At 41.8% G+C, this 26,078-nt stretch overlaps 1 protein-coding gene across 4 annotated transcripts in view; it reads left to right on the forward strand.

Annotated features, from left to right (window-relative positions):
• impg2a (interphotoreceptor matrix proteoglycan 2a) overlaps nucleotides 1–26,078 on the forward strand; it is a 74,251-nt gene that overhangs the window by 33,912 nt on the left and 14,261 nt on the right. For all 4 annotated transcript variants that reach the window (XM_057852306.1, XM_057852307.1, XM_057852308.1 and 1 more), the window contains 5 exons: nucleotides 3,279–3,462; nucleotides 5,682–6,271; nucleotides 11,919–12,194; nucleotides 13,768–13,987; nucleotides 21,672–21,882. In XM_057852306.1, the coding sequence (XP_057708289.1) occupies nucleotides 3,279–3,462; nucleotides 5,682–6,271; nucleotides 11,919–12,194; nucleotides 13,768–13,987; nucleotides 21,672–21,882 (1,481 nt within the window). The remainder of the gene's footprint in view (nucleotides 1–3,278; nucleotides 3,463–5,681; nucleotides 6,272–11,918; nucleotides 12,195–13,767; nucleotides 13,988–21,671; nucleotides 21,883–26,078) is intronic.

Consider the following 26,078-nt stretch of genomic DNA (forward strand, 5'->3'; position numbering starts at 1 on the left):
CATATGAGTGTAAAGTGCTTAGTTTTCGCCACTTTTATGGCCAAGATGACCGCACGCAGCGCGCACTCGAAGCTCCCGCCCCCACTTTCGCGTTCATTTTACTGCACAAATATGTATGTGTGTCACGTGACTCAGAGTGAGTGGGCGGCGATCGGGCCCTTTTTTAATTGGCAAAATGAAAAGTTATCCGTCTGGAAATAAAAAAAGAAAGAAAAAAAGCAGAAGAGGAGAAAAGGAAGCAAGACAGCGGTGAGTGTACTATGTTACTGTAGTTTTATGTCCTAATGTAGTCGAAGCACTGCAGACTAGTAGTAGTAAACCAATTAACTGCCTTAACTTGTTGTAACTAGCTTGTTAGCGTTTGCTAACAGCATTGCAGCATGCTAGCGTTTCTTCATACATAAAGATGTTACCTAGAACATTAAATCAGTGTTGAGAATCACCATACACACTGATCAGCCAGACTGATAAGATGTTACATGATTCACTTCTGTGCCAGAATGTTATCCTTATTAAGTAAAAGCAATATAACTTACCAGCTAGTCAGTAGAATACGGTATGTGTAAAGGTATGTGTACTAAGCACAATAATAATAATAATAATCTGAAGTACATTTTGTTCATTAAGGCAAATGTGTGTAAATAATTAAGGATAGTGTGAAATGAAAGCGCTCTATGAGAGCGAGGCCTTATTAGATTTTTATTAAATATGCTATTGCTACAAGTCCAACTGTCCCCCTTACTTGCACATGCTCAAAGGGCCTCCATGTTGCCTGTTGCCTAGGGTCCCCGGGGACCCTTGCTACGCCTCGGGGCGGGGGATAGACTATTTTAATAAAATAATGTAAAAAACTTAACACATTCTTGTGTTTGATGTCGGCGGGGGGGGGGGGGGGGGTTGGGTAGTTTGGATGTCGGGGGGGAGGGGGGGGGCGCTGATGGGGTGGTTCGCCCAGGGCGCGAAAGTAGCTAGGACCGCCACTGTCTAAGAGTAGTTGTACCACGCCTTACTTTTTACTTGAGTAGTTTTGTGAAGAAGAAACGCTGCTCTTACTCCAATACTTTGGGCTACATTAGAGTCGTTCCATTTTTTCCTTTTATTCTACATGTTAGATTTGACTTTATTTTACCCAGCACAGTGGCTCTACCAGTTTCACCAATGATCACAATGACTCCATTATACCAGTCAAACATAAACTTGCAGTTTGAAGTCCTATGATCACGCCGGCGTGTTCAATCACATCCATTCATCTATTATTTGCCGTTTAATCTGGGGTTGGGTCAAGGAGCCAGCAACTTTAACAGGAAAGCCCAGACTTCCCTCTTTCTAGCCAATTCAACCAGCTCCTCTGACGGGATCCCAAGGCGTTCCTAAGCCAGCCGAGAGACTCTCCAGCTTGCCCTGGGTCATCCCCAGGGCCTCTTACTGGTAGGACAGGCCTGGATCACCTCTCCAGGGATTAGTTGAATTTTTCTTTGATCCTAGACAATTGTTTTAGGTTGTTTTAATTACCTGACATGTTTCGGCGACTACTTCCGCCTTCATCAGAGTGCCACTGGTATTGATGTGACGCGTCTTCATCAGCTGATGGATGAAGGCATGACTCACCTGTCAGATGTGACAGGCGGGTCACGCCCTCTGCTGACCATTCACGCTGGTCCAGGTAGTAGAGAGCATGTAAGCCCCATTGTCCCTGTTGATGGTCGTTGGACCCCGCTTGCGGATTTCAATGGCCTCCCTGATCCAGTGCTCATGTTTGTTTTCTTTGGTGCGGATGACTCTGGCCTTTTCCCAGTCCATAATGTGGTTTTCCCTTTTGCAGTGATCGTTGATGGCTGACTTGTGATGTTCCTGTTGTGCTTGTTCTTTTACTGCCCTTGTTTGTCTTATTGCTGTCTCCTTCTCACACTCCTTTTTGTGTTCTGTTTTTCTTGTAATTAAGCCCCTCCATGTCTCACCGAGCCATGATTTATTGCATGATTTGATTGCATGGAACTATATGCAATTCCATGCAAATAATGCAATGAATTATAATAATAATTGCATGGAACTCCATATATGGAATTCCCCTGCGGAGGAAACTCATTTTGGCCACTTGTATCTGAGATCGTGTTCTTTCGGTCACAGCTCGTGACCATAGGGGAGGGTAGGAACGTACCGCGATTGGTATATCGGGAGCTTCGCCTTTTGGCTTCACCACTATGGATCGATGCAAAGTCCACATCATTGCAGACGCTGCACCGATCCGCCTGTCGATCTCCTTATCCGTTACCCGGTGAGGGCACGCCACCCTTTTCCTACTGAGGACTTTGGTCTCGGATTTGGATGTTCTGAGCTTCATCCTAACCGCTTCACACTCGGCTGCAAAACCACTCCAGTGAGAGAGATGATGGCTTGTTGAAGCCAACATCACCACATTATCTGCAAAAAGCAGAGATGCAATGCTGAGGCCACCAAACCGGAACCCCTCATCATTTCGGCTGCGCCTAGAAATTCTGTCCATAAAAGTTATGAACAGAATCGGTGACAAAGGGCAACTTTGGTGGAGTCCAACCCTTACTGGGAAAGAATTCGACTTACTGCGGATCAAACTCTGACACCAAACAGCCTTTACCAAGTTGCTCGGTACCTTGTACTCCTGAAGCAACCCCCACAACAATCCCAGAGGGACACGGTCGAAAGGTTCAATCAGGTGGCGTCTTTAAAGCCCTGTAAAAATAAACTATTTCTCATATAGCGCTGCTGTTGGCGATATGATCGCTTATGGCATAGACTAGTGTCGGGTTCTCCTTTACAGTAGAAAATAATGTTTTCTCCTCTAGAGGGCATTCATGCTCTTTGGTTGGGTGATGTTTCAATTCTGTTGATTTTTCTCATCGGAATTCAATGATTTTTTTTTTTTTTTTGGCCTTATATGGTCATTTAATAGGTGAAATAATAACAGTTCATGAAGATGACATTGTGCTGAGAAAAATTATGCCATTGTTTTGAGAAATATCAGACATTGTCAGCCGTTACTCAAGATCGTACTCATTCCTTGAGTATTCTTTTCACCTAATACTTTTTTTACTGGATAGGTGGACAGTGCTTGAGTATTTTTTTTGGATTGCTACTTTAACTTTTGTAATATTACTTTTGAAGTATTGCTACTCTTACTGGAGTAAAATGTTTGGCTACTCTACTCAACTGTACACATTGGATTATAAAATTCAGGTTTCAAAGCATGGAAAAAAAGCTGAGGTTTATAGTCTGAAAATAATAGTATGTTTGTTTTGTAGGATGAACCAGCGGAGCTCCCCCTCCCGGACGACATCTTGAACGACGTCAAGCGAGAACAATTGCTGCCTGAAAGCACCGGAGGAGACACTGAGGAGACGTCCGAAAGCGACATTGTTGTCCTGGAGGAGAGTGTTGAAATATCCTCCCCTGCTGTGGTTGCGACACCTGTGCCTGAAACTGAAAGTGAGTCTTCATCGTCAAACCCTGTTGTTGTTAAGTGTGGTCAAATACTTGCGGCAAGTGTACGTGATGTTTTTGATGATGTGTGGACGGTAACTGATACATGCTAATCGTTTGTGGGGATTATTATTGCAGTATCAGCAGCTAGTTATAAACACAAACTGCTGTTATTGAAGATTAAAGTGACTTAATTTCATTTGTATTTTAGTTTTTCTGCAAGTGATGATGTCATGAGCAGCTGTATAAAGTCAGCAAAGCACACAGACGTCTGACATCGTTATTTCGGAGATTAGCTCGCTGTGTAGCTAGGACTTAGCTCCAACAGCTTGGCGAGGACAGTACAATGATGCATAATATCTTTTTGATAGTTATTTTGAGATTTGGGGGTTATTTAGGGGTACTTAAAGGGTTCATTCTGACCTACACGTAAATTTGGGTTACGTCGCCAGTGTAGGAACGGAACTCGTTCATGCCTGAGATAATGTGTTTATTTAGTCGGTGTACCAGTAACGACAAAAGTTTAGTGTTTGGAACAAAACCTACGATTAAAATAATCTTTTTTAATCCGTTAAATCTTTTCTAAAAAAAATTCTAATATAATCTCTTTTTCACATAATTATAAATAATTGATAAAAAAAATTTAATTAAATTAAAATGATTAAAAACAGACACGGCCCCAAGTAACACTTTTTATTTTCATAGTATTTCACTCATTACACTACATTGACGGTGCTAGACATCCAATCCATTTTGACATGTAATAAAATGGAGCATGGCACTTAAGATTGGTCATCAGTGTCATCAATGACTTCACCCACTAGTTTCACCATTCGACATGAAATTTGGCTAGCAAGCATAAGCGGATTTTTAAGCCCGCCTAGACCCCCCCCCCCCCCCCCCCCCGGCCCCATTTGTAAAGCAATAAAACTGCAACAAAAATGAATGAAATGAACAAAAGAACATTTTTTTTATAAGGGGTCGAAATTATTTTTCGAGCACCTTAGACAGTCATTTGCTTTGCATATAATTTAAAAATGTATATATGTGTATATTAGGGAAAAAATATTTTTTAAAATGTTTTTTTTCTTTGATTGAAAATATTTTTGGGAGATGATGAATCATTTGGACACAAATGTCCTAATCATGATATGGCCCAAACACAAAAAGGATGGCTTCAATCAAAGAAAACCTAACCCCCTAACCCTTTTTCAATGCAAATTTTTCAATCTAAAATATTTTTTCGCATTCAAAACCTTTTTTCTATGATTGAAATTTTTAATTTTTTGATTGAAGTGAGTTTTCTTTGTGAAAATCATATATTTTTTTGAAGCAACCTATTTTTTGATTGAATCATAAATAGAAAAATGTCCAAGCCAAAATGTGGCCCAAACACAAATCAACATTACTTCAATTATGGGATGGCGTGGCTCAGTGGTAGAGTAGTTGTCCCCCCAACCCAGAGGTTGTGGGTTCGATTCTGTGCCCTGATGAACTCGCCTAAGTGTCCTTGAGCAAGATACTGAACCCCACATTGCTCCTGGTGCTGTGTCACCAGTAGGTAGATGACGATGTAGTGTAAAGCGCTTTGAGCACCTTAAGGTGGAAAAGCGCTATACAAGTATAACACCAATTAAAAAGTTGCTGCAATCAAAAAAAAAAAAAAAACGACTCCTATAAAAAAAGAAAAATAGATTTCTTGTGCATTTTTTTCCAGTTTTTTGATTTTCAGATTTATTTTTGCATTCAAACACTTTTTTTTTTTTTTTTTTAATTGAAGTGACTTTTTTTGGTTGAAAATATATATTTTGATTGAAGCAACTTTAAAAAAAATTTTTTTTAATTAAAGCAACTTTTTTTGATTGCATAATAAAGACACAAATCTACCTCCGTATGGCTCCGCCCAGGGGATACAATTTTTGACTGGGGTAACTACATTGGCACGACAACGGCGGGCGTACCAAATTCAATGGATGAACATCTTGGCGAAAAGTATTGCCTGATTTAGAATTCCCCTCAAGAATGATGCGAAACAAAAAAACGCTCATTGTCAACTTATTTTAAATATTTTTGTGAGTTAATTTTATTGCTGATACTGCATTTTGGGGTCATCAACATATTGTGCCCCCCCCAGCCCCAAAAGTCTAACTCCGCCTATGCTAGCAAGTCTGTCATTTAATCAATTCGGTATTTTGCACAAAGTTTCACTAGATTTGTTTTTGCAGGCATCAGTGATGAGGATCTGCTTCTGGAAAACAGTGTGCAAACCGCCACTGTAGACAAACCTCCGGACGAAGACCAGCAGGAGCCTCCTCCCTCTGAAGTTCAGGATGAAATCACGTTGCCTGAACCGCCAGTGACGGTGGAGGCCTCGGGCACGGGCGACTTGGACAGCCTGCTGTGGCCTGAGACAACTCCGGCAGCGGAAGGCACTGAAGATGTGGTCGTTCTGGAAGAGGAGCATCTGGACAATGGTGTCGACAGCGAAGATCTTGCGAGTGAAACCGCTGAGGATGATTTAGCCTCTGATATATTGAGCGAGGCAACCGAGAGTGAAGCACAAACTCCAGATTTAGTTAAGGAAGCGCCGCCGTCACTGGAAGAACCTCCAGAAGCGTCCGAGATCGCGACCGACGATCTGGCGGATGACGATATTTTGCTGGTCAACAAAGAGACACCGGAAGCTGAGGTCGTCATTCCGCCGAACCCTCCCCAACCAACTGCCATGTCCGCTGAGAAGGATTCACCCTTCACGCGTGTAGCTGATATCAATACAGATGGCCAACCTGACATCATTATCCCTTCACTCGCAGAGGTAAGACAAAATTTGATTTGAAGCTACTAGGTAGGTTGATGCTAGATCAGTGGTGTCAAACTGAAGCAGCCCGCAAAGTAGCTCAGTCAGTCTGTAAATAATATTGTTTTCGTCAACGATGATGCTAACGAAAATATTTCGTTGACGAACAATTTTTTCACGACAATGACGAGATAAAAACCTGTCTCTGGCAACTAAAACTTCACGAGACGAATGCAAGTTTTCGTCTGATGAGACGATAATGTGTCATAGATTCTGTCGTATGTTCACAACATATGATTTTTTTATTGTACGTGGAGTACGCCAGCCAGTCGTTTCACTCATGTGAGATGTGCTGCAAACCCCTCCCCTCCAATGGTGTATAGGCATTGCTTCAAAACTAAGCTTGTTTTGAAACACATGGTAAAATTTATTTATCTTAACAAGAGGGAATACACATATTTAGGCATGTGCTGATATGAGATATTGACAGGATGATAACTTTAAGCAAAAATATCACGGTTTCACGGTAATCCCTCGTTTTTCGCGCTTAATGGGGACCAGAACACGATGCGATAACTGAAAAACTGCGAAGTAGCGCATCTCATTAAAAAAACAACAACAAAAACAACAGATTTAGCATTGGAAAGAGATATATATAAGACATGTTTTTTCACTTTTTCCCACAGTATAATTAAAAAAAAAATTGTATACAGTGGGGCAAATAAGTATTTAGTCAACCACTAATTGTACAAGTTCTCCCACTTGAAAATATTAGACAGGCCTGTAATTGTAAACATGGGTAAACCTCAACCATGAGAGACAATGTGGAAAAAAAAACAACAGAAAATCACATTGTTTGATTTTTAAAAGAATTTATTTGCAAATCATGGTGGAAAAGAAGTATTTGTTCAATACCAAAAGTTCATCTCAATACTTTGTTATGTACCCTTTATTGCCAATAACGGAGGCCAAACATTTCTGTAACTCTTCACAAGCTTTTCGCAAACTGTTGCTGGTATTTTGGCCCATTCCTCCATGTAGATCTCCTCTAGTGCAGTGATGTTTTGGAGCTGTTGTTGGGCAACACGGACTTTCAACTCCCTCCACAGATTTTCTATGGGGTTGAGATCTGGAGACTGGCTAGGCCACTCCAGGACCTTGAACTGCTTCTTAAGAAACCATTCCTTTGTTGCTCTTGCTGTGTGTTTGGGATCATTGTCATGCTGAAAGACCCAGCCACATCTCATCTCCAATGCCCTTGCTGATGGAAGGAGATTTTCACTCAAAATCTCTCGATACATGGCCCCATTCATTCTTTCCTTTACACAGATCAGTCGTCCTGGTCCCTTTGCAGAAAAACAGCCCCAAAGCATGATGTTTCCACCCCCATGCTTCACAGTGGGTATGGTGGTCTTCGGATGCAATTCAGTATTCTTTCGCCTTCAAACACGAGAACCTGTGTTTCTACAAAAAGTTCTATTTTGGTTTCATCTGACCATAACACATTCTCCCAGTCCTCTTCTAGATCATCCAAACGCTATCTAGCGAACCGCAGACGGGTCTGGACGTGTACTATCTTCAGCAGGGGGACAAGTCTGGCAGTGCAGGATTTGAGTCCCTGTCGGCGCATTGTGTTACTGATAGTAGCCTTTGTTACTGTGGTCCCAGCTCTCTGTAGGTCATTCACTAGGTCCCCCCGTGTGGTTCTGGGATTTTTGCTCACCGTTCTTGTTATCATTTTGACGCCACGGGGCAAGATCTTGCATGGAGCCCCAGATCGAGGGAGATTATCAGTGGTCTTGTACGTCTTCTATTTTCTAATAATTGCTCCCAAAGTTGATTTCTTTACACCAAGCGTCTTACCTATTGCAGATTCAGTCTTCCCAGCCTGGTGCAGGTCTACAATTGTGTCTCTGGTGTCCTTCGACAGCTCTTTGGTCTTGGCCATAGTGGAGTTTAGAGTGTGACTGACTGACAGTGTGGACAGGTGTCTTTTATACCGATGTTGATTTAAAACAGATGCCATTAATACAGGTAACGAGTGGAGCCTTGTTAGACCTTGTTAGAAGAAGTTAGACCTCTTTGACAGCCAGAAATCTTGTTTGTAGGTGACCAAACACTTATTTTCCACTCTAATTTGGAAATAAATTCTTTGTTTTTTTTTCCACCTTCTGTCTCTCATGGTTGAGGTTTACCCATGTTGACAATTACAGGCCTCTTTAATCTTTTCAAGTAGGAGAACTTGCACAATTGGTGGTTGACTAAATACTTATTTGCCCTACTGTATATATTGTATATATATTTCAATAAATAAATGGTTTTTCAGCGCTTCAAATGTAATAATTACGATAACTTTTAAACATGTTACTGTCCCACTGAATTATTTTTAAACAAGAATAAGGAACTGTACTGTAGTAGAAAAACGCTTGGCTTTATTAAATGCTTCTGTTACCTTCTACCTTACAGTTTATTGCCGCAAACAAAACACGTCCAGCTGCCTCATACGTCGCTACACACACATTCATTCCGGCGCGCGCTTCCTTATCCCGCCCGCCTGTGCAATGCGCACAGCATTCAATGAAGTGTTGCCTTCGAACCTGTCTGTTCTACATACAATGAGTTGCCACGGCAACTGTTTAACAAGTTAAACGATGATTGGCACATGCGGCGCGTCAGAAGCCCGTGACTCTGGCAAGATCAAACACAAACACGTATCAACATCGTTAACTAAATAAGCAACTCCAGTGCACGTGCACTCCCTGCCTGGGGAACAAACAGCAGGGAAATGGAGGGAAGGAGCGAGAGCTAGATTGGGGATAGCTCATCTGTATTTTATTTTATTTTTTTAATTGAAAAAATATGGACTGAGGGCGCGAAGTTTGAAGCGCGAAGTAGCGAGGGATAACTGTATTGCAATTACTGTACAGCTCTAAATTGTGTTATTTCGAGATATCTATAAAAAAATAATATAATTATTTTCCATTAAAAGCACGTGTGTGTGACTCGTATCATGTTTACATTATAACACAGTGCTGGAATTAACTCTCGTAGCTGGTGGGAAACGTTCATGAGAGTGTTAACCAACCTTTAATATTGTATAAATGCGAAAATCATATTAGAGGTATTGCCTCCTCGGCACCCACCCTCCTCAAACATGTTTTACATGTCGGTTGGCCATCTTCCTCTAAGCCGCGGCCGTCTGTAACTTTTCTGTAGCCGAAGTATTCCCATACCAGCGATTTCATTTTCTTCAATGGGGGGAAAAACGTTTAGGAGTTTCAACTCCTCCAGCCATCGTGTAGCACAGCTGATTCACTGACACTGAGCAACAACCAGTGGGGAAGGGTTGAGCCTTGCAGTTGCAAGCGAGGGATTTCTCCCTGCATTTAAGGTACATAAAAAATAGCTAATACCTTAGGGATGGTATGACGGAAATTTTTTAAGGTTTTGAAACCGTGACGTTTTCATACCACAGTACACCTTATAACCGGTTATCGGCACATGCCTTCAGCCTTCAAAGGTCTGTACTGAGTAATCATCACACACTAAATGTAACTCATAGTGTTAGCGTAGCATTCGCTTTAGCATTAGCATTTAGCGTGGCAAACCTCATCTTAAACTCTCAGACAACCTTTTTTTACGTACAGTTTGTGGCGTCCAAGTGGGTATAATTAATTGAAAATAATGTACAGTTTTCCTGCTGAGTGTTTATCATCACCAAGTTGACATTGTCCTTATACAGTGCTTTGCAAAAGTATTCGGCCCCCTTGAATCTTGCAACCTTTCGCCACATTTCAGGCTTCAAACATAAAGATATGAAATTTAATTTTTTTGTCAAGAATCAAAAACAAGTGGGAAACAATCGTGAAGTGGAACAACATTTATTGGATAATTTAAACTTTTTTAACAAATAAAAAACTGAAAAGTGGGGCGTGCAATACTATTCGGCCCCTTTACTTTCAGTGCAGCAAACTCACTCCAGAAGTTCAGTGAGGATCTCTGAATGATCCAATGTTGTCCTAAATGACCGATGATGATGGATAGAATCCACCTGTGTGTAATCAAGTCTCCGTATGAATGCACCTGCTCTGTGATAGTCTCAGGGTTCTGTTTAAAGTGCAGAGAGCATTATGAAAACCAAGGAACACACCAGGCAGGTCCGAGATACTGTTGTGGAGAAGTTTAAAGCCGGATTTGGATACAAAAAGATTTCCCAAGCTTTAAACATCTCAAGGAGCACTGTGCAAGCCATCATATTGAAATGGAAGGAGCATCAGACCACTGCAAATCCACCAAGACCCGGCCGTCCTTCCAAACTTTCTTCTCAAACAAGAAGAAAACTGATCAGAGATGCAGCCAAGAGGCCCATGATCACTCTGGATGAACTGCAGAGATCTACAGCTGAGGTGGGAGAGTCTGTCCATAGGACAACAATCAGTCGTACACTGCACAAATCTGGCCTTTATGGAAGAGTGGCAAGAAGAAAGCCATTTCTCAAAGATATCCATAAAAAGTCTCGTTTAAAGTTTGCCACAAGCCACCTGGGAGACACACCAAACATGTGGAAGAAGGTGCTCTGGTCAGATGAAACCAAAATTGAACTTTTTGGCCACAATGCAAAACGATATGTTTGGCGTAAAAGCAACACATCTCATCACCCTGAACACACCATCCCCACTGTCAAACATGGTGGTGGCAGCATCATGTTTTGGGCCTGCTTTTCTTCAGCAGGGACAGGGAAGATGGTTAAAATTGACGGGAAGATGGATGCAGCCAAATACAGGAACATTCTGGAAGAAAACCTGTTGGTATCTGCACAAGACCTGAGACTGGAACGGAGATTTATCTTCCAACAGGACAATGATCCAAAACATAAAGCCAAATCTACAATGGAATGGTTCAAAAATAAACGTATCCAGGTGTTAAAATGGCCAAGTCAAAGTCCAGACCTGAATCCAATCGAGAATCTGTGGAAAGAGCTGAAGACTGCTGTTCACAAACACTCTCCATCCAACCTCACTGAGCTCGAGCTGTTTTGCAAGGAAGAATGGGCAAGAATGTCAGTCTCTCGATGTGCAAAACTGATAGAAACATACCCCAAGCGACTTACAGCTGTAATTGGAGCAAAAGGTGGCGCTACAAAGTATTAACGCAAGGGGGCCGAATAATATTGCACACCCCACTTTTCAGTTTTTTATTTGTTAAAAAAGTTTAAATTATCCAATAAATTTAGTTCCACTTCACGATTGTGTCCCACTTGTTGTTGATTCTTGACAAAAAATTAAAATTTTATATCTTTATGTTTGAAGCCTGAAATGTGGCGAAAGGTTGCAAGGTTCAAGGGGGCCAAATACTTTTGCAAGGCACTGTAGACACGTGCTTGTCTGTCAATATTCATTTGAAATAGTTGGAAACCTTTATTTATTTATTTTTGGAATACATTTTTTTAATTTTACAGACGAAAACATTTTGAGTAAACCGATTAAAACAAGACAAAATAAGTCTTGAGTTTTCGTCACCAAAAACTAAACGAAGACATGACAGAGATGACAAAATTATGACTAAGACTCATAAGTATTATAGGAAAATTAAAAGGGTTGCTAAAAACAACACTGCCGTGAACCAAACTTGACTTTAACACCCCTGCGCTACTGCCATTCCTTAGATCCTGGATAGCGATGAAGAAGATTCTCCCATTGAAGACCCCCTTAACGACATCTTAAATTACGGCTTGATCAACCACACCGAGGAAGGCAGCACGGGATTCCCATTTAGCATCTCGCATGGCACTGACCCAGCTGGTATCGCTCTGCCGGCCAACCCTGGCCGAGCGCTCATGGTGTTCTTCAGCCTGAGGGTGACCAACATGATTTTTTCCGAGGATCTCTTCAACAAGAGTTCGGCAGAGTACAAAGCATTGGAGCAACGCTTCCTAGAACTGGTATGTTAACTGGAAATATCACAGATTTGGATTTTAACTAACACCATAGACTCCATAACCTATTGACATGACAAGGGAAACGGGGCCGATTCGTAGGGGGCCTATTTTCTAAAACTTCAAATATTTTCAAAACCAAAGCTGCTACCGACCTAAAACCAAAACAGGCACCTACCTTAGCCATGTACTGGTATGAGTCTCCATGAGCAGTGGCATAAAAATTCAAAGTCGTTCCCTTATAAAATCCCGATTAATTATTTTTTATATATGTATAGCACAACTTAAAATGCCTATAAAAGTCTCAGATTTTACACTAGATGCACTTTTGAACAGCTACTAAATCACTCAATTTAACATCAGAAACTTAATGCTTGAGGAAAATATGCAGAATTACAAAATCATTTGTAAATAGATTATTTAAAAAATTCTATATACAATCACAACTTCTTATAGAATAGAATAGCCCTTTGTTATCATTATACTATACTGTTAGCGAATGAGGCTAGCGGCCGCTTGACGTAAACAGCTTTTCTGGCGAAAATTCTTGTGAACAATGCTTAAATCCCAGAATCCTTCATAGATGTGAACGTAAAACAGTCTCGATTCTTGGTTAAAAGCAAAGAAACCGTGCAGTTAGCGTTTATTTTATGTATATATGTCGAAGAACAATGCTACTCTGTTAGCGAATGAGGCTAGCGGCCGCCTGACGTAAACAGAGCTTTTCTGGCAAAAATTCTTGTGAATAAATGCTTAAATCCCCGAATTCTTCATAGATATGGACGTAAAACAGTCCCGATTCTTGGATATAAGCAAAGAAATCGTGCAGTTAGCGTTTATTTTACGTATACATGCCGAAGTACAATGCTACTATTTTAGCAAATGAGGCTAGCAGCTGCCTGACGTAAACAGAGCTTTTCTGGCGAAAATTTATTGTGAATAAATGCTTAAATTCCTGAATTCTTTATAGCTATAGATGTAAAACAGTCTGGATTCTTGGTTAAAAGCAAAAAATAAAAAATTAAAAATTAAAAATAAAATTTGCTAGTAGCATTTATTTCTCGTGAATATTGCCAACTATGAGGCTAGTCAGTTACGAAAATTAGCCGCCTCAAAGTGTAAACAAAGAAGAAAATTCCTGCGAATAAATGCTTCAATCACTGAATTCTTTGGAGATATGGACGTAAAACTGTCTCGATTCTTTGTTAAAAGAGCAAAATAAGTTTAGCATCTGTTTTACGTATATATGTCGAAGAATGACGCCAATCCCGTAGCGGTTCCCATTCTCCCATTGATTTTTTTCACAAAGTTTCAAAATGCTGCATGGTACGAAAAATATAATATTTACCTTGAATCCTCGAACAAATCACTCCTGAGATAATCCGGTATGTGGTACAGCTTTTGTAGTTCTTCAAAAATCCAAGTTTAAATTGGGCTTGGACATGAGCGTGTGCCGTCTTTGCCTGACTATACTAAATGAAGCTCGGCGCCCTCTGATAAGGCGTGACCCAAAGAATGACGTTTCATGTCAATAGGTGATGAAGTCTATGCTAACGCTATTTCCAATCTTGTCCTGTAGCTTGTCCCCTACCTGCAGTCCAACTTGAGCAATTTTGAGAATTTGGAGATCCTAAATTTCCGCAACGGGAGCATCGTAGTCAACAGTCGAATGAAGTTCGGCAAGCCCGTGGCGCAGGGCGTCACTACCACAGTGTATCTGATCCTGGAGGACTTCTGCAACACTGCATACCAAACTATGAACCTGGCCATCGATAAATACTCCCTGGATGTCGAGTCAGGTTGGTGTTTTAATCCCAGATTTAACAACAATACAATTAGCGTTGATGAGTGTGCAGACTTTGCCGGGGTGTTGGAAGAGGTGCAAGCCATGCTGTTGTTGTTTTTTAAATAGTAGTGTGGTGATGGCACCATGGGGGTGTGAAAGTGGCTTTCAAGTTTGTGTGAGCTCAAAAGTGTAAACAGTGCATTTTTTCGACCACAAGAATGTTTTTTTGTGCCTCACGTAGTAAAAAATTCAGGTCTGGTCGTTTTCTCAGAGCACACAGGATGCTGCGATTCTGTCAGGGTCATTGAAGGAAGTGTGAGTTTTTATTGGGGTAGGGCATTTTTCTTTTGCTCCAAGAGGCACAAAAATCCAAACATTAACATATTTAAACTAGGGCTGTCAAAAATATCGCGTTAACGCGCGGTAATTAATTTTTTAAATTAATCACGTTAAATATTTGACGCAATTAACGCACATGTCCCGCTCAGAAAGTATTCTGCCTTTTGGTAAGTTTTACAGCAAGACTTTTTGTGCTGTCCAACAGCGAACTCTTGTGGTCGCTTTGCGACATGGTTTATTGTTTTCTTTCCAGTTCATTATGGCTGCACGACGTCTCGGGCTGATAATGTTGTGCTTATATGATCCTTGGACAAGATTTGTCCGTAAGTATGGTTGTTGTAAAGAATGTACATATTATGTTAGTAAGCGAAATGTTATATTTTTTGAATGAGACGCTTTTTGTTTATGTTTAGTGAACCTGTATAGCGTGCTAAGCTAACGTTGTTGCAAATGCAATGCTTGTGTACTTTTTTTTTTGTAGTTTTACGACGGTCTAAAGAGGACAATGGTTTGTGGTCATTTTATTAATAAATCAGATGAAAAAGGAAGAAGTCTAATTATTAAGGCGTCGTTCACTAGCTGTCTAGCTTTGGAAAAAGTAGACGCTTCGGAGTGAAGACAGCATAGACAGATTTAAATGACAGTAGAGTGAAATGCCCACTACAGTCCTTTTGTACCGTATGTTGAATGTATATATCCATCTTGTGTCTTATCTTTCCATTCCAACAATTTATTTTACAGAATATATATATAATTTACAGAAAAATATGGCATATTTTATAGATGGTTTGAATTGCGATTAATTGCGATTAATTACGATTAATTAATTTTTAAGCTGTAATTAACTCGATTAAAAATTTTAATCGTTTGACAGCCCTAATTTAAACAGATTTAAATTAAAAATATTATATCCATCCATCCATCCATCCATCCATCCATCCATCCATCCATCCATCCATCCATCCATCCATCCATCCATCCATCCATCCATCCATCCATCCATCCATCCATCCATCCATCCATCCATCCATCCTCCGCTTGCTCTGGGGTCGGGTCGAGGGGGCAGCAGCTTTAACAGGGAAGCCCAGACTTCCCCCTCCCCAGCCTCTGCAACCAGCTCCTCCGACTGGACCCCAAGGCGGTCCCAGGCCAGCCGAGAGACATAGGCTACGTTCATACTACAGGTCTTAATGCACGAATCCGATTTTTTGTCATATCCGTTTTTTTGGCGTGCCCGTTCAGACTGCCTTTATCCATTGAGACCGTTCAAGTATTACGCATGCGCACTAATTCGCAGTCCGACACCCGCTAAGCAAGAAGACCCGCATGCGCAGAACCATCAAAACAAATGACAGACGTCATCCGTCATTCCAGGGATATCATATTTTGCTTTTCAAAAGGTGGACAGAAATAACAGACATAAATAATCCCCGTTTAGGCAAATATTCAAAGTTTATATGGATCGATAGCATGCACGCGCTGTCCGTGCACGTCACACACACATACGGGCAGTTTGTCCCGACTCTCGGCCGTGGAGGCAATGTTGAAATATTGCTCACTTGGAACAGAGAGAAAACTGAGCATTCTCAGGCTTATCCTCAACCCATTTTTATTTTTTATGACTGTTGTCAAGCTCAGCTCTTCCTCAAAAGCCGTGTTCACTGCAAGCTAGGCGCTAATAACGCACAGGTGCATCGCTACGGTAACGACTCTCTCGCTACTTGATGACGTAATTGCTGCATTAAATCCGATTTGCGGGACTGGACAGTACAGACTGCCGCGACAGTCTGGAAAAATGTGGCCCAGATCGGATTTAGACCACATACGAAAGTGACCCAGATCGGATTTGAAATGGTCCCGTTCTATGCGACTTGTCACGTTCAGACCATCAAGTTAATGTCTCACTCGAGTCGGAAAAACACGAAAAAATCGGATTCGTGCATTAAAACCTGTAGTATGAACGTAGCCATAGTCTCTCAAGCCTGTTCTGGGTCGTCCCTGGGGCCTCCCGCCAGTGGGATATGCCTGGAACACCTCTCCCGGGAGGCATCCAGGTCCATGTCCCAAGAGTTAGCTTCTGTAGCTGAAGGTCGGACCCGACCCCTTTGGCCCCTCCCACAGGCTGTGAGCCCATTGGAAGGGGAACCCACGTTTCCTTTTCGGGCTGTGCCCGGCCGAGCCTCATGGGAACAGACCTGGCCACCAAACGGTTGCCTTCGAGCCCCACCTCCAGGCCTGGCTCCAGAGGGGGGCCCCTGTAACCCGTGTCCGGGCAAGGGAAAACTAACTCCATTTGTGTTTATCATCATAAGGGGTCTTTGGAGTCATGCTTTGTCTGGTCCCTCACCTAGGACCTGTTTGCCATGGGTAACCCTGCCTGAAGCATAAAGCCCCAGACAATATACAGTAGCTAGGATCATTGGGACACGCGAACCCCTCCACCACGATAAGGTGATGACTCACGGAGGGGTGAATTTTTTTTTTTAATATGTAAATAGTAAATTAAAGCCCACGTTCCGCCACGTTTGCTGTTTTTAATGTTTAGTAGCAGCGCTGCGCACGCCCAAAGTGACGTGTGTGAGTGCTGACATCATCGGTGCGATAGCTTTCCATTTATGTGGTTGCGGAGCAAGCCCCCGCAATTGAATCCTTCCGCTTTGGAGCCCGGAATAAAAGGTTTGCTTTTTCGCCTTCCGTTTTCACTGTCACCATATAACACAATCGTTGCGTCTTGCTGTCGCAGCGTAACCATGTAAACGGCTCATAAGATGGAAATGAACGTGGTATGCGTGTCAGTGAACTGGCTTGACAATAAGGCTGGAGTATATCTACGATCCCTACGGACCTCTTCCGACCTCTGTAAGTTAAGGTGACAATTATTATTTTTGTAACATCGGCAAAGAAGTCGCCAGCTTCGTCAGGTTTTTTATCATTTATTTCAGAACTTGTGCAACACAATACGGCTACTGTTCACCATAGCTGACGCCAACAACAACATGATCAAGAGAAAGTAAAAAATCCCCCGCACCTCTCCAACTCTCTTGTCAGTCAGACAGGAACAGCATGCAAAACACAACTGCCACATCAGAACCCGATTTGTTAAATTCTTCTTCTTCTCCTTTCAGCTTTATTATGCGATGTAGACTTAAAACTCCAAATATTATCATTATTTTGCCCCAGCTAAATGTATCTGGCGACGCTCATTACTTTGAGTAGAGAGACAAACTGTTGGACGATTACAAGCTTTCAAAACTCGAGGTACCACTGTACGTATATATACACTCACCGGCCACTTTATTAGGTACACCATGCTAGTAACGGGTTGGACCCCCTTTTGCCTCCAGAACTGCCTCAATTCTTCGTGGCATAGATTCAACAAGGTGCTGGAAGCATTCCTCAGAGAGTGTGGTCCATATCGACATGATGGCATCACACAATTGGTGCAGATTTGTCGGCTGCACATCCATGATGCGAATCTCCCGTTCCACCACACCCCAAAGATGCTCTATTGGATTGAGATCTGGTGACTGTGGAGGCCATTTGAGTACAGTGAACTCACTGTCATGTTCAAGAAACCAGTCTGAGATGATTCCAGCTTTATGACATGGCGCATTATCCTGCTGAAAGTAGCCATCAGAAGTTGGGTACATTGTGGTCATAAAGGGATGGATATGGTCAGCAACAATACTCAGGTAGGCTGTGGCGGTCCAACGATGCTCAATTGGTACCAAGGGGCCCAAAGAGTGCCAAGAAAATATTCGCCACACCATTACACCACCACCACCAGCCTGAACCGTTGATACAAGGCAGGATGGATCCATGCTTTCATGTTGTTGACCCCAAATTCTGACCCTACCATCCGAATGTCACAGCAGAAATCGAGACTCATCAGACCAGGCAACGTTTTTCCAATCTTCTATTGTCCAATTTCGATGAGCTTGTGCAAATTGTAGCCTCAGTTTCCTGTTCTTAGCAGAAAGGAGTGGCACCCGGCGTGGTCTTCTGCTGCTGTAGCCCATCTGCCTCAAAGTTCGACGTATTGTGCGTTCAGAGATGCTCTTCTGCTTACCTTGGTTGTAACAGGTGGTTATTTGAGTCACTGTTGCCTTTCTATCAGCTCGAACCAGTCTGGCCATTCTCCTCTGACCTCTGGCATCAACAAGGCATTTCCGCCCACAGAACCGCCGCTCACTGGATATTTTTTCTTCTTCGGACCATTCTCTGTAAACCCTAGAGGTGGTTGTGCGTGAAAATCCCAGTAGATCAGCAGTTTCTGAAATACTTACACCAGCCTTCTGGCACCAACAACCATGCCACGTTCAAAGTCACTCAAATCACCTTTCTTCCCCATATTGATGCTCGGTTTGAACTGCAGGAGATTGTCTTAAACCATGTCTACATGCCCAAATGCACAGAGTTGCCGCCATGTGATTGGCTGATTAGAAATTAAGTGTTAACGAGCAGTTGGACACGTGTACCTAATAAAGTGGCCGGTGAGTGTATATTTCAACTGAGAACATTCAGTGATCATGTTTCACTGCCATTGACAGCGATAGACGTCCAATCCAATTTGACTATGAGCGATTTACATTCACGCTCACGTATGCTATAGTACCTACATGCTATGAGGATAGCATGCAGACTCAACACAGAAAAGTTGGCGCTCAGATTCGAACCTCAAACCTGAGAACTGTGAGGCACATATGCTAACACAAAGCGGTTAAATCCCAATATTTTTGTGTGGAGATTTTGAATGAGTAGTGCGTGGCGTACAAATGATTGGCAAGGGCTGCGGGAGTGACATCAAACATGACATCAATGACAGTGGGTTGACTAATTCAAACTGAACATCAAAGACCACACCATGTTCATGAGGTCACTTCTGGAAAACTCTTATGTAATATGAAACCGTGAGTACGCTTCTAATGTTCCGTCCATGAAAATGGTGAATCATGCTTATGTTTGCATTGCAGACTGTCAAAGTCTTTCTAAATCACGTTGTTTGCACAATACTGAGCTTATAAAGAACATGACTCAGGTTTTTTTGTGGTTCATATGTTCCTCCACAGCAGCGTTCGAACACATGTTGGCTTTATTTTGTTGCTCTCTTGTTGATACAACCAACATGGCAAATCCCTAATCCGCCTTCGATTTCGACAGAAAGTCATTTGGCTCACGCAGTAACAGATGACAACTGTTGCTGAAGCTTTTCTAATCAGGCAAACTGAGTCACTTTTGCTTGCTATTTGGCTATTTGTTATGCTTAAAGCAGAAATGTGAAGTAATTTCATAACATGCCAAATAGGGTCACAATTAAAGTAATTAAACATTGTCCAACAAATAAAGCATGAAAAAAATAATTTATATGTTGTATATTTGACAAAATAATCGCATTTCCGAAGTTCGAGCCTGAAAGGGGACGAACCCGGAAGTGATACGTCACACCGAGAACAGCATGGCAGCGCTCCATACATAAGGCCGCCATACAAAGCCCTTCAAACAATGATTCAAACAGCGATATAAGCGATAGATCGAGCGCAAGGGGGGAGATCCAAGTTTTTGAAAAGTTGGAGGAAGAAGAGGAGGTTGGAATTTTATGTTGGACCTAACATGTATTAGCCAGACGCTAATCAGGATGCAAACAATGTGCCTAGACTACCTGACATGGAATGGAGACAAGACCCATCGAGATAACAAGATTGGTAAAATATAGGCTGTTATTATTTTCATGATTTAAAGATGTAGGCATTTGCACATAATTTTATGTTTTTCTCTATCTGATGGCATTGTTTACAAAAATAATAATCAGACTTCATTTTCATTTTGGCAGATCCGGCAGCTCTCGTGCATGTAAAATAATAGTATAAAAACGTTGGGGGGGAAAGAAGGAGATGAGTCATTGATGGCTTTCTCCACTTTATTGTGGCAACAATAAGAAAACAAAATAATAGCGGACTGCCGCCACATTCGACCGCTAAGTTTTGCTTCTCGCTCATCTTCCCCTACTACTCACAGCTCTCCAGTCCCAGCATCTCTTAAACGGATCGTGCATAGTGTTTTGTTATGAACTTTTTGTTGACAAAGGTATCGAACACCCGACGTGCTGACAATTTTGTTTCTTTATTAACACATGGAGCTAACAGTACGAACACAGCTCGGGGCTCTCGGTAGGAAGTGGCGTCTAATGGCGCGAGGAAATGTAGTTCTTTCACACAAGCGAACAGATTACAAAGCATTACTTCAGTGGTGTCTCGAGACTATATTTCCCATGATTCACTGCGTGACCTGCGCGCTCGCTGATTCGCTGCGAGACATTAAAACCAACACGCTTGTTGTCAACTGTCACATGTCAGTGGCTCTCGTAAAACACAAACTAGAAGGCTATCAAGCGATCACCGTGAAAGAAACGCCGAACTGTACAAATGCAATGCAATGCTTGAAGCATGAAGGTGGAAATACATAATACAAATACAAATAAATGTGCACAAATTCACCGGCGGTGTGTGTCACTTACGGCAACGTGACCGTGAATTACCGCGACGCCGACCCGCTTATATCCACATCCACACCCCTTTCCCGATTGACAGTGGATTAACCCTTTCGGACAAGATCGTAGATAAGGCACAATTTAAACACGCTTAACCTAGCGAACGCAACAACAACTATGATCGGGGATTGCCACGAATTAGCTTTTGGCTAACGTCGCTAGCTTTTACTGTTCATTCCACAACAGTTGGCAGCTCTACTTTGACAAAGCCATCAGTCATCTATCCAAAAATCACACTTACTTTTTGGCAAATCCATAATCATTAGCAGACCGGTTAAAGAAGCAGGCATCTTCGAAGTGTTTGTAGCAGAGAACACTACTCGATGATGGCGTGAAATTCATTCGCTTCGTGCGAACGAAAGATGTCCATTTACGTGCCCTGCTATCCTTTGGCCATTCATACAACTTTTCATTTGAGTGAGAACAAAACATCGCCACACACCACTGTGGCATCTTACTGAGAATGCAATGCAACAAACAATACTGTTCTATGGCGGATTTCCCTCGCACTTCTCAGTGTGACGTAATTTCCGAAGATTGCTGAAGATAAGCATTTTCGTTGTCAAGGGCGTTGCTATGGGTTAAACAAAGAATCTGGAAGGGTTGCGTGAAAAAAAATGACAATATGCTGATAATTGTTTAACCATTGATATTATTCAAAAACAGGGTTGGCCAACCTTACTTCACATTTCCGCTTTAATGTAGTAGTTGTATTTCTTAGTAGAGTGTTACCTGCAATGAATGAATACATGTAACTATCAATGATTACATAAAAGTATGCCTTTCATACTTTCTGTTCTGTGACTCGCAGGCGACCAGGCCGACCCGTGCAAATTCCAGGCGTGCAACGAGTACGCCCAGTGCAAGGTGAACAAGTGGTCGGGCGAGGCCGAGTGCGTGTGCAACGCCGGCTACTTCAGCGTGGACGGCCTGCCTTGTCAGAGCATCTGCGATCTGCGCAGCGACTTTTGCCTTAACGACGGCAAGTGTGACATCATCCCCGGCCAGGGAGCCATCTGCAGGTGGGTGGAGATTAGCGGGAAATGATCCATGGTCAGGCGTGCGCGTCCGCAGGATTTCGCGGCTTAAAGCGCAGCAGGCGCGTCTCGTCTTTTGCATTGAAACGCAGGAGGAGAGCAGGACGGCTCCCGCTGGTTTTATATATGTTTGAGAATTCAACATCTTTTCGTCCAAATATTCCATCTCATACTGAGAAAGCATCAAATTTATATACGGCGAAATTTTTCGAAGCTCAGAACACTGTTACTTTTTCCACACACAATGATATTCTGCTGTATAAAACTGAACTTGCTTTAACCCTTCATAGAACATTCTATTTTTTAAGCGTTGGTTGATTTATCCTCACAATTAACAGTTTTTTTTCAATGTCCGTTTTGGAAATTAACTCAATTATGAATTTTATTTTTTTTCAATTGTGTACACCAGACATGTCCAAAGTCCGGCCCGGGGGCCAAATGCGGCCCTTGGTCAAATTTCATCCGGCCCCCAGCCTCCGTCATAAAATCAATAACATCTGGCCCGCACATAGACTTAATAAATTGGTCAGCAGTACTTCTACCAGCATATGAAGTAGCACACTAAATGCTGCTCCGTATTTACCCACTAAAAGGCAGCACCCTTTACTCCCAATTTTCTAAAATGGCGACAATCGACAAAAAAAAGAAAGTTGACTGCGACGGCCGACGATTCAAGGATTGATGGAAATTGGATTATTTCTTCACTAAAATACGCAACAACTGTGTCTGCCTCATTTGCAAAGAGACAGTCGCTGTTTTTAAAGAGTTCAATGTGAGGCGACATTACCAAACAGGACACGCTGACATGTATGGACAAGATTACAGGGAAGATGCGTCGCGAGAAATTGAAGCAACTTGAAGCTAGTTTAATTTTACTGCAGCAGTATTTCGCAAGAGCCCGAGAGTCGAAAGAGAACGTCACAAAGGCTAGTTGCGAGATTGTTAACCCTTAAAAAAATAAATAAAGCAAATGTGACACACGGAATGGCTTGCTAAAATTTGCTTAATTATATTGTTCTACGTAAAGGACGTCAGCCAAGGTCGGCCCCCCACATTTTTACCACACCGAATCTGGCCCCCTTTGCAAAAAGTTTGGACACCCCTGGTGTACACTGTTTCTTTAATCTAGTCAAATAATTTTCTCCATCTTGTTTTGAGTGTTAAAGACTAGTTAAGGGATTCATGCATCAGATTATTCCACTTTAAGTAAATATTATTATATTATTTGTTCTTATCAAGCCCATACATCTAAAAGTTGGTAATTTTTCACCGAAATCAAGAAAAATTGGCTTTCAAATAATGTTTTGAACAATATCTATTCTTGAATGAAGAGTATTTCTGACAAACAAGCCTTTTTTTTTTTTTCTTTTAAAGATTAAATATACTAATTTATTGCTTAAAATAAGTCTGTTAAGGTTATTTCAAGAAATCTGAGTAAAATTTACCTGAAGCACTGGCAGATAATTTCATTTATTTCTCATAGATTTACACTGAAAACAAGGGAATTTAACTACCGTAATTTTCGCACTATAAGGCGCACCTGATTATAAGCTGCCACCCACCAAATTTGACACCAAAACAAAATTTGTTCATAGATAAACCACACTGGACTATAAGACACAACTGTATTATGGGATATTTACACCAAAAGATATTAACCGGTCACACTTTATTCGATAGCGGCATCATACGACTGTCATAAGACCAAATGAACCACCATAAAGCTTTGAAGCAACTGCCTGATAAGCTTCAAGAAGCTTCATTTGGTGATCACTGCTCCCTTAGGGGAGACAGTCAACCTCTGCTGCCACCTGCTGTCAACACTGTTGTCGTCCAACATGCATCCTATTATGCATTGCAGCGCTACAGATGTAAATAACAATCAAAAATCATGTTCTGTGCTTATTATTTCTTCAGTTACTGTTCCAGTTGTTTCATTAATTGCTGGTTGTGTTATTTGGTAATACTTTATTTGACAGTGGCGCCATAAGACTGTCATTAGACCATCATAACTATGACATGACACTGTCATGAGCATTAATGAATGCTTATAGCAGATGCCATTTGGTGTTATCCGGCAAATTATCTCACTTTTGAATGGATGTAAAAGAGCCGAGCTGGACATAAAGGGAGTTAGTGACATAATTTGCCGGATGACACTTAATGACATCTGTCATAAGCATTCAGTAATGCCCATGATAGTGTCATGTCACAATTATGATGTTCTTATGACGCCACTGTCAAATAAAGTTTACCTATTAACCCAAATAAATCAACAAATAAGCCGCACTGGACCAAAAGATGCAGGATTCAAAATGAAGGAAAAAAGTAGTGTTTTATAATCCGAAAATTACGGTAGTTTTTGCAGTGAGGTTTTGAACTAGTGTTGCAGCGATATTAATTTTGAGTGATGACATCAATTGCCAGCCCCTCTATCACGGTTGATGGAACGTACCAACTCTCTCAATAACAGAGGGGTGTCCCAACAACTAGCGCAAATGTAGCACAAACAAATGGTAACCCTTCAGGCCCATTTGCAGTACATGTGGGGCTTGAAATAATAATTTCGAGTTCGTAGCCCCAAACAATTGACATCATTTTTATATAAATTTGCATCTGATGGGGGGCCAACTTCACGGAAGTGTGCCATCAATGGCAGCCAATAAGCCTTGATAGCAATTACGTTACATTTAAATGAGTATGCAGTACTTTAGTATTAAAAGAAAAAAAAATCTTTTTCAAAATATATCGGCACCACACAGCCAGGTATCGGAAGCCAAAAAATGGTGTTATGCAAATGAGTTTGAACTAATCAGACAATGACGCAAATACATTACCAGAGTGGTGAAGCTAACGTGATTGTTTGAAAATAAAAATGTAAAATAAGGGATATCCCGGCCCAATCGCGACATTTTCAGCAGGTGGGAATCGGGTAAAAAGGACCAGGTTTTTAACTAAATAAAAACAAAAAAGTTTTTCTGCTTCATGCTTGTACAACACCACAGCACCACACCAGCATAAGCGGATTTTAAGGGAGGGGGTCAATGATCAAAGGCACAAATGTGTTAATCATCGTTAAACTTGCAGCCAAGTCTGAAGTGTGCTGTGCCAACTCATTCATTGTGTAAGTGAGAGGCTGATCTTATCTTGAATAGACCCCAATCACCAACGTCACACAATCACGTGATCGCTGTATTGTGCCGCCACATTGTCTGTCATTGTGTGTCGCATTGTCAATGATCGTAGTTTGTAAAGGTGGATTCACTTGCAAATTATGGAAGCCCCGGTGCTTTCAGACGTTGGATGAGTTGCATAAAAGCCGTTATTTGGAAAAGCTTCGGTCGATCCAGTCGCCAGATCCATATTTGATGCCCAAACCGATGTTTCCTCCCGTCCGGTCCCGTCCCGTGCGTCACAGCTCGTCCTGAGACCACAAAATTTCCAATCATACTCCAGTTTATGTCACGATGAGGAGTCGGGTACCCAAAATCGGCACCGGCCCGAATATAAACCGACATTTGGTCAGCTGAGCATCACCGTTGTCACGATTGTAAAATGAAATTTGATCGACAACGGGCCGGTATGTGCCGAAAAATAGCTGCCCCGCGTGAAATGTCCCCCCTGCCGGGAGCGCTTTTTTATAACGCTTTATTTGTGTGAAAACATAAAAAATTTTCATGGACGCATTACAGTAATGGATTTATGACTGTAAGATCCATTTAAAATAATTAAATTACACAAAATGTTAGTACTGTATTTTGGTAACAAATCGTGGACTGGGCCACATAACCATCTTTGAACAGAAATGTATTAGTCTACAGGTTTTCACGACCATATCCCAATGACAATCACACAGGTATGACATTAATTAGTTCAAGCAGAGTAAAATAATACATATTCACGGTACAAGAAAGTCGTTTCTGTTTGGGCGCTCCCGTCAGGGGGGACATTTCACGCAGGGCGGCTATTTTTCGCCACAACACCTGTTGTTGTGCTCCCCTTCTTGCCGCGCGAATGTGGCGACGAGCTTCGTAGTCTCCGTCTGATGATGTCTGCGATCGTGTTGGCATCATATTGATGTTTTCGCCGCTGTCTAACGGCTGTCGACACAAACGCATCATGGACCGACGTAAAAAAACCGTGCTGCTTTCGAGATTTGCCCCTTTAATAATGGGCACACA

Source organism: Corythoichthys intestinalis, chromosome 12 (assembly GCF_030265065.1).
Source record: "Corythoichthys intestinalis isolate RoL2023-P3 chromosome 12, ASM3026506v1, whole genome shotgun sequence".
In the NCBI taxonomy this organism is placed as follows: Eukaryota; Metazoa; Chordata; class Actinopteri; order Syngnathiformes; family Syngnathidae; genus Corythoichthys; species Corythoichthys intestinalis.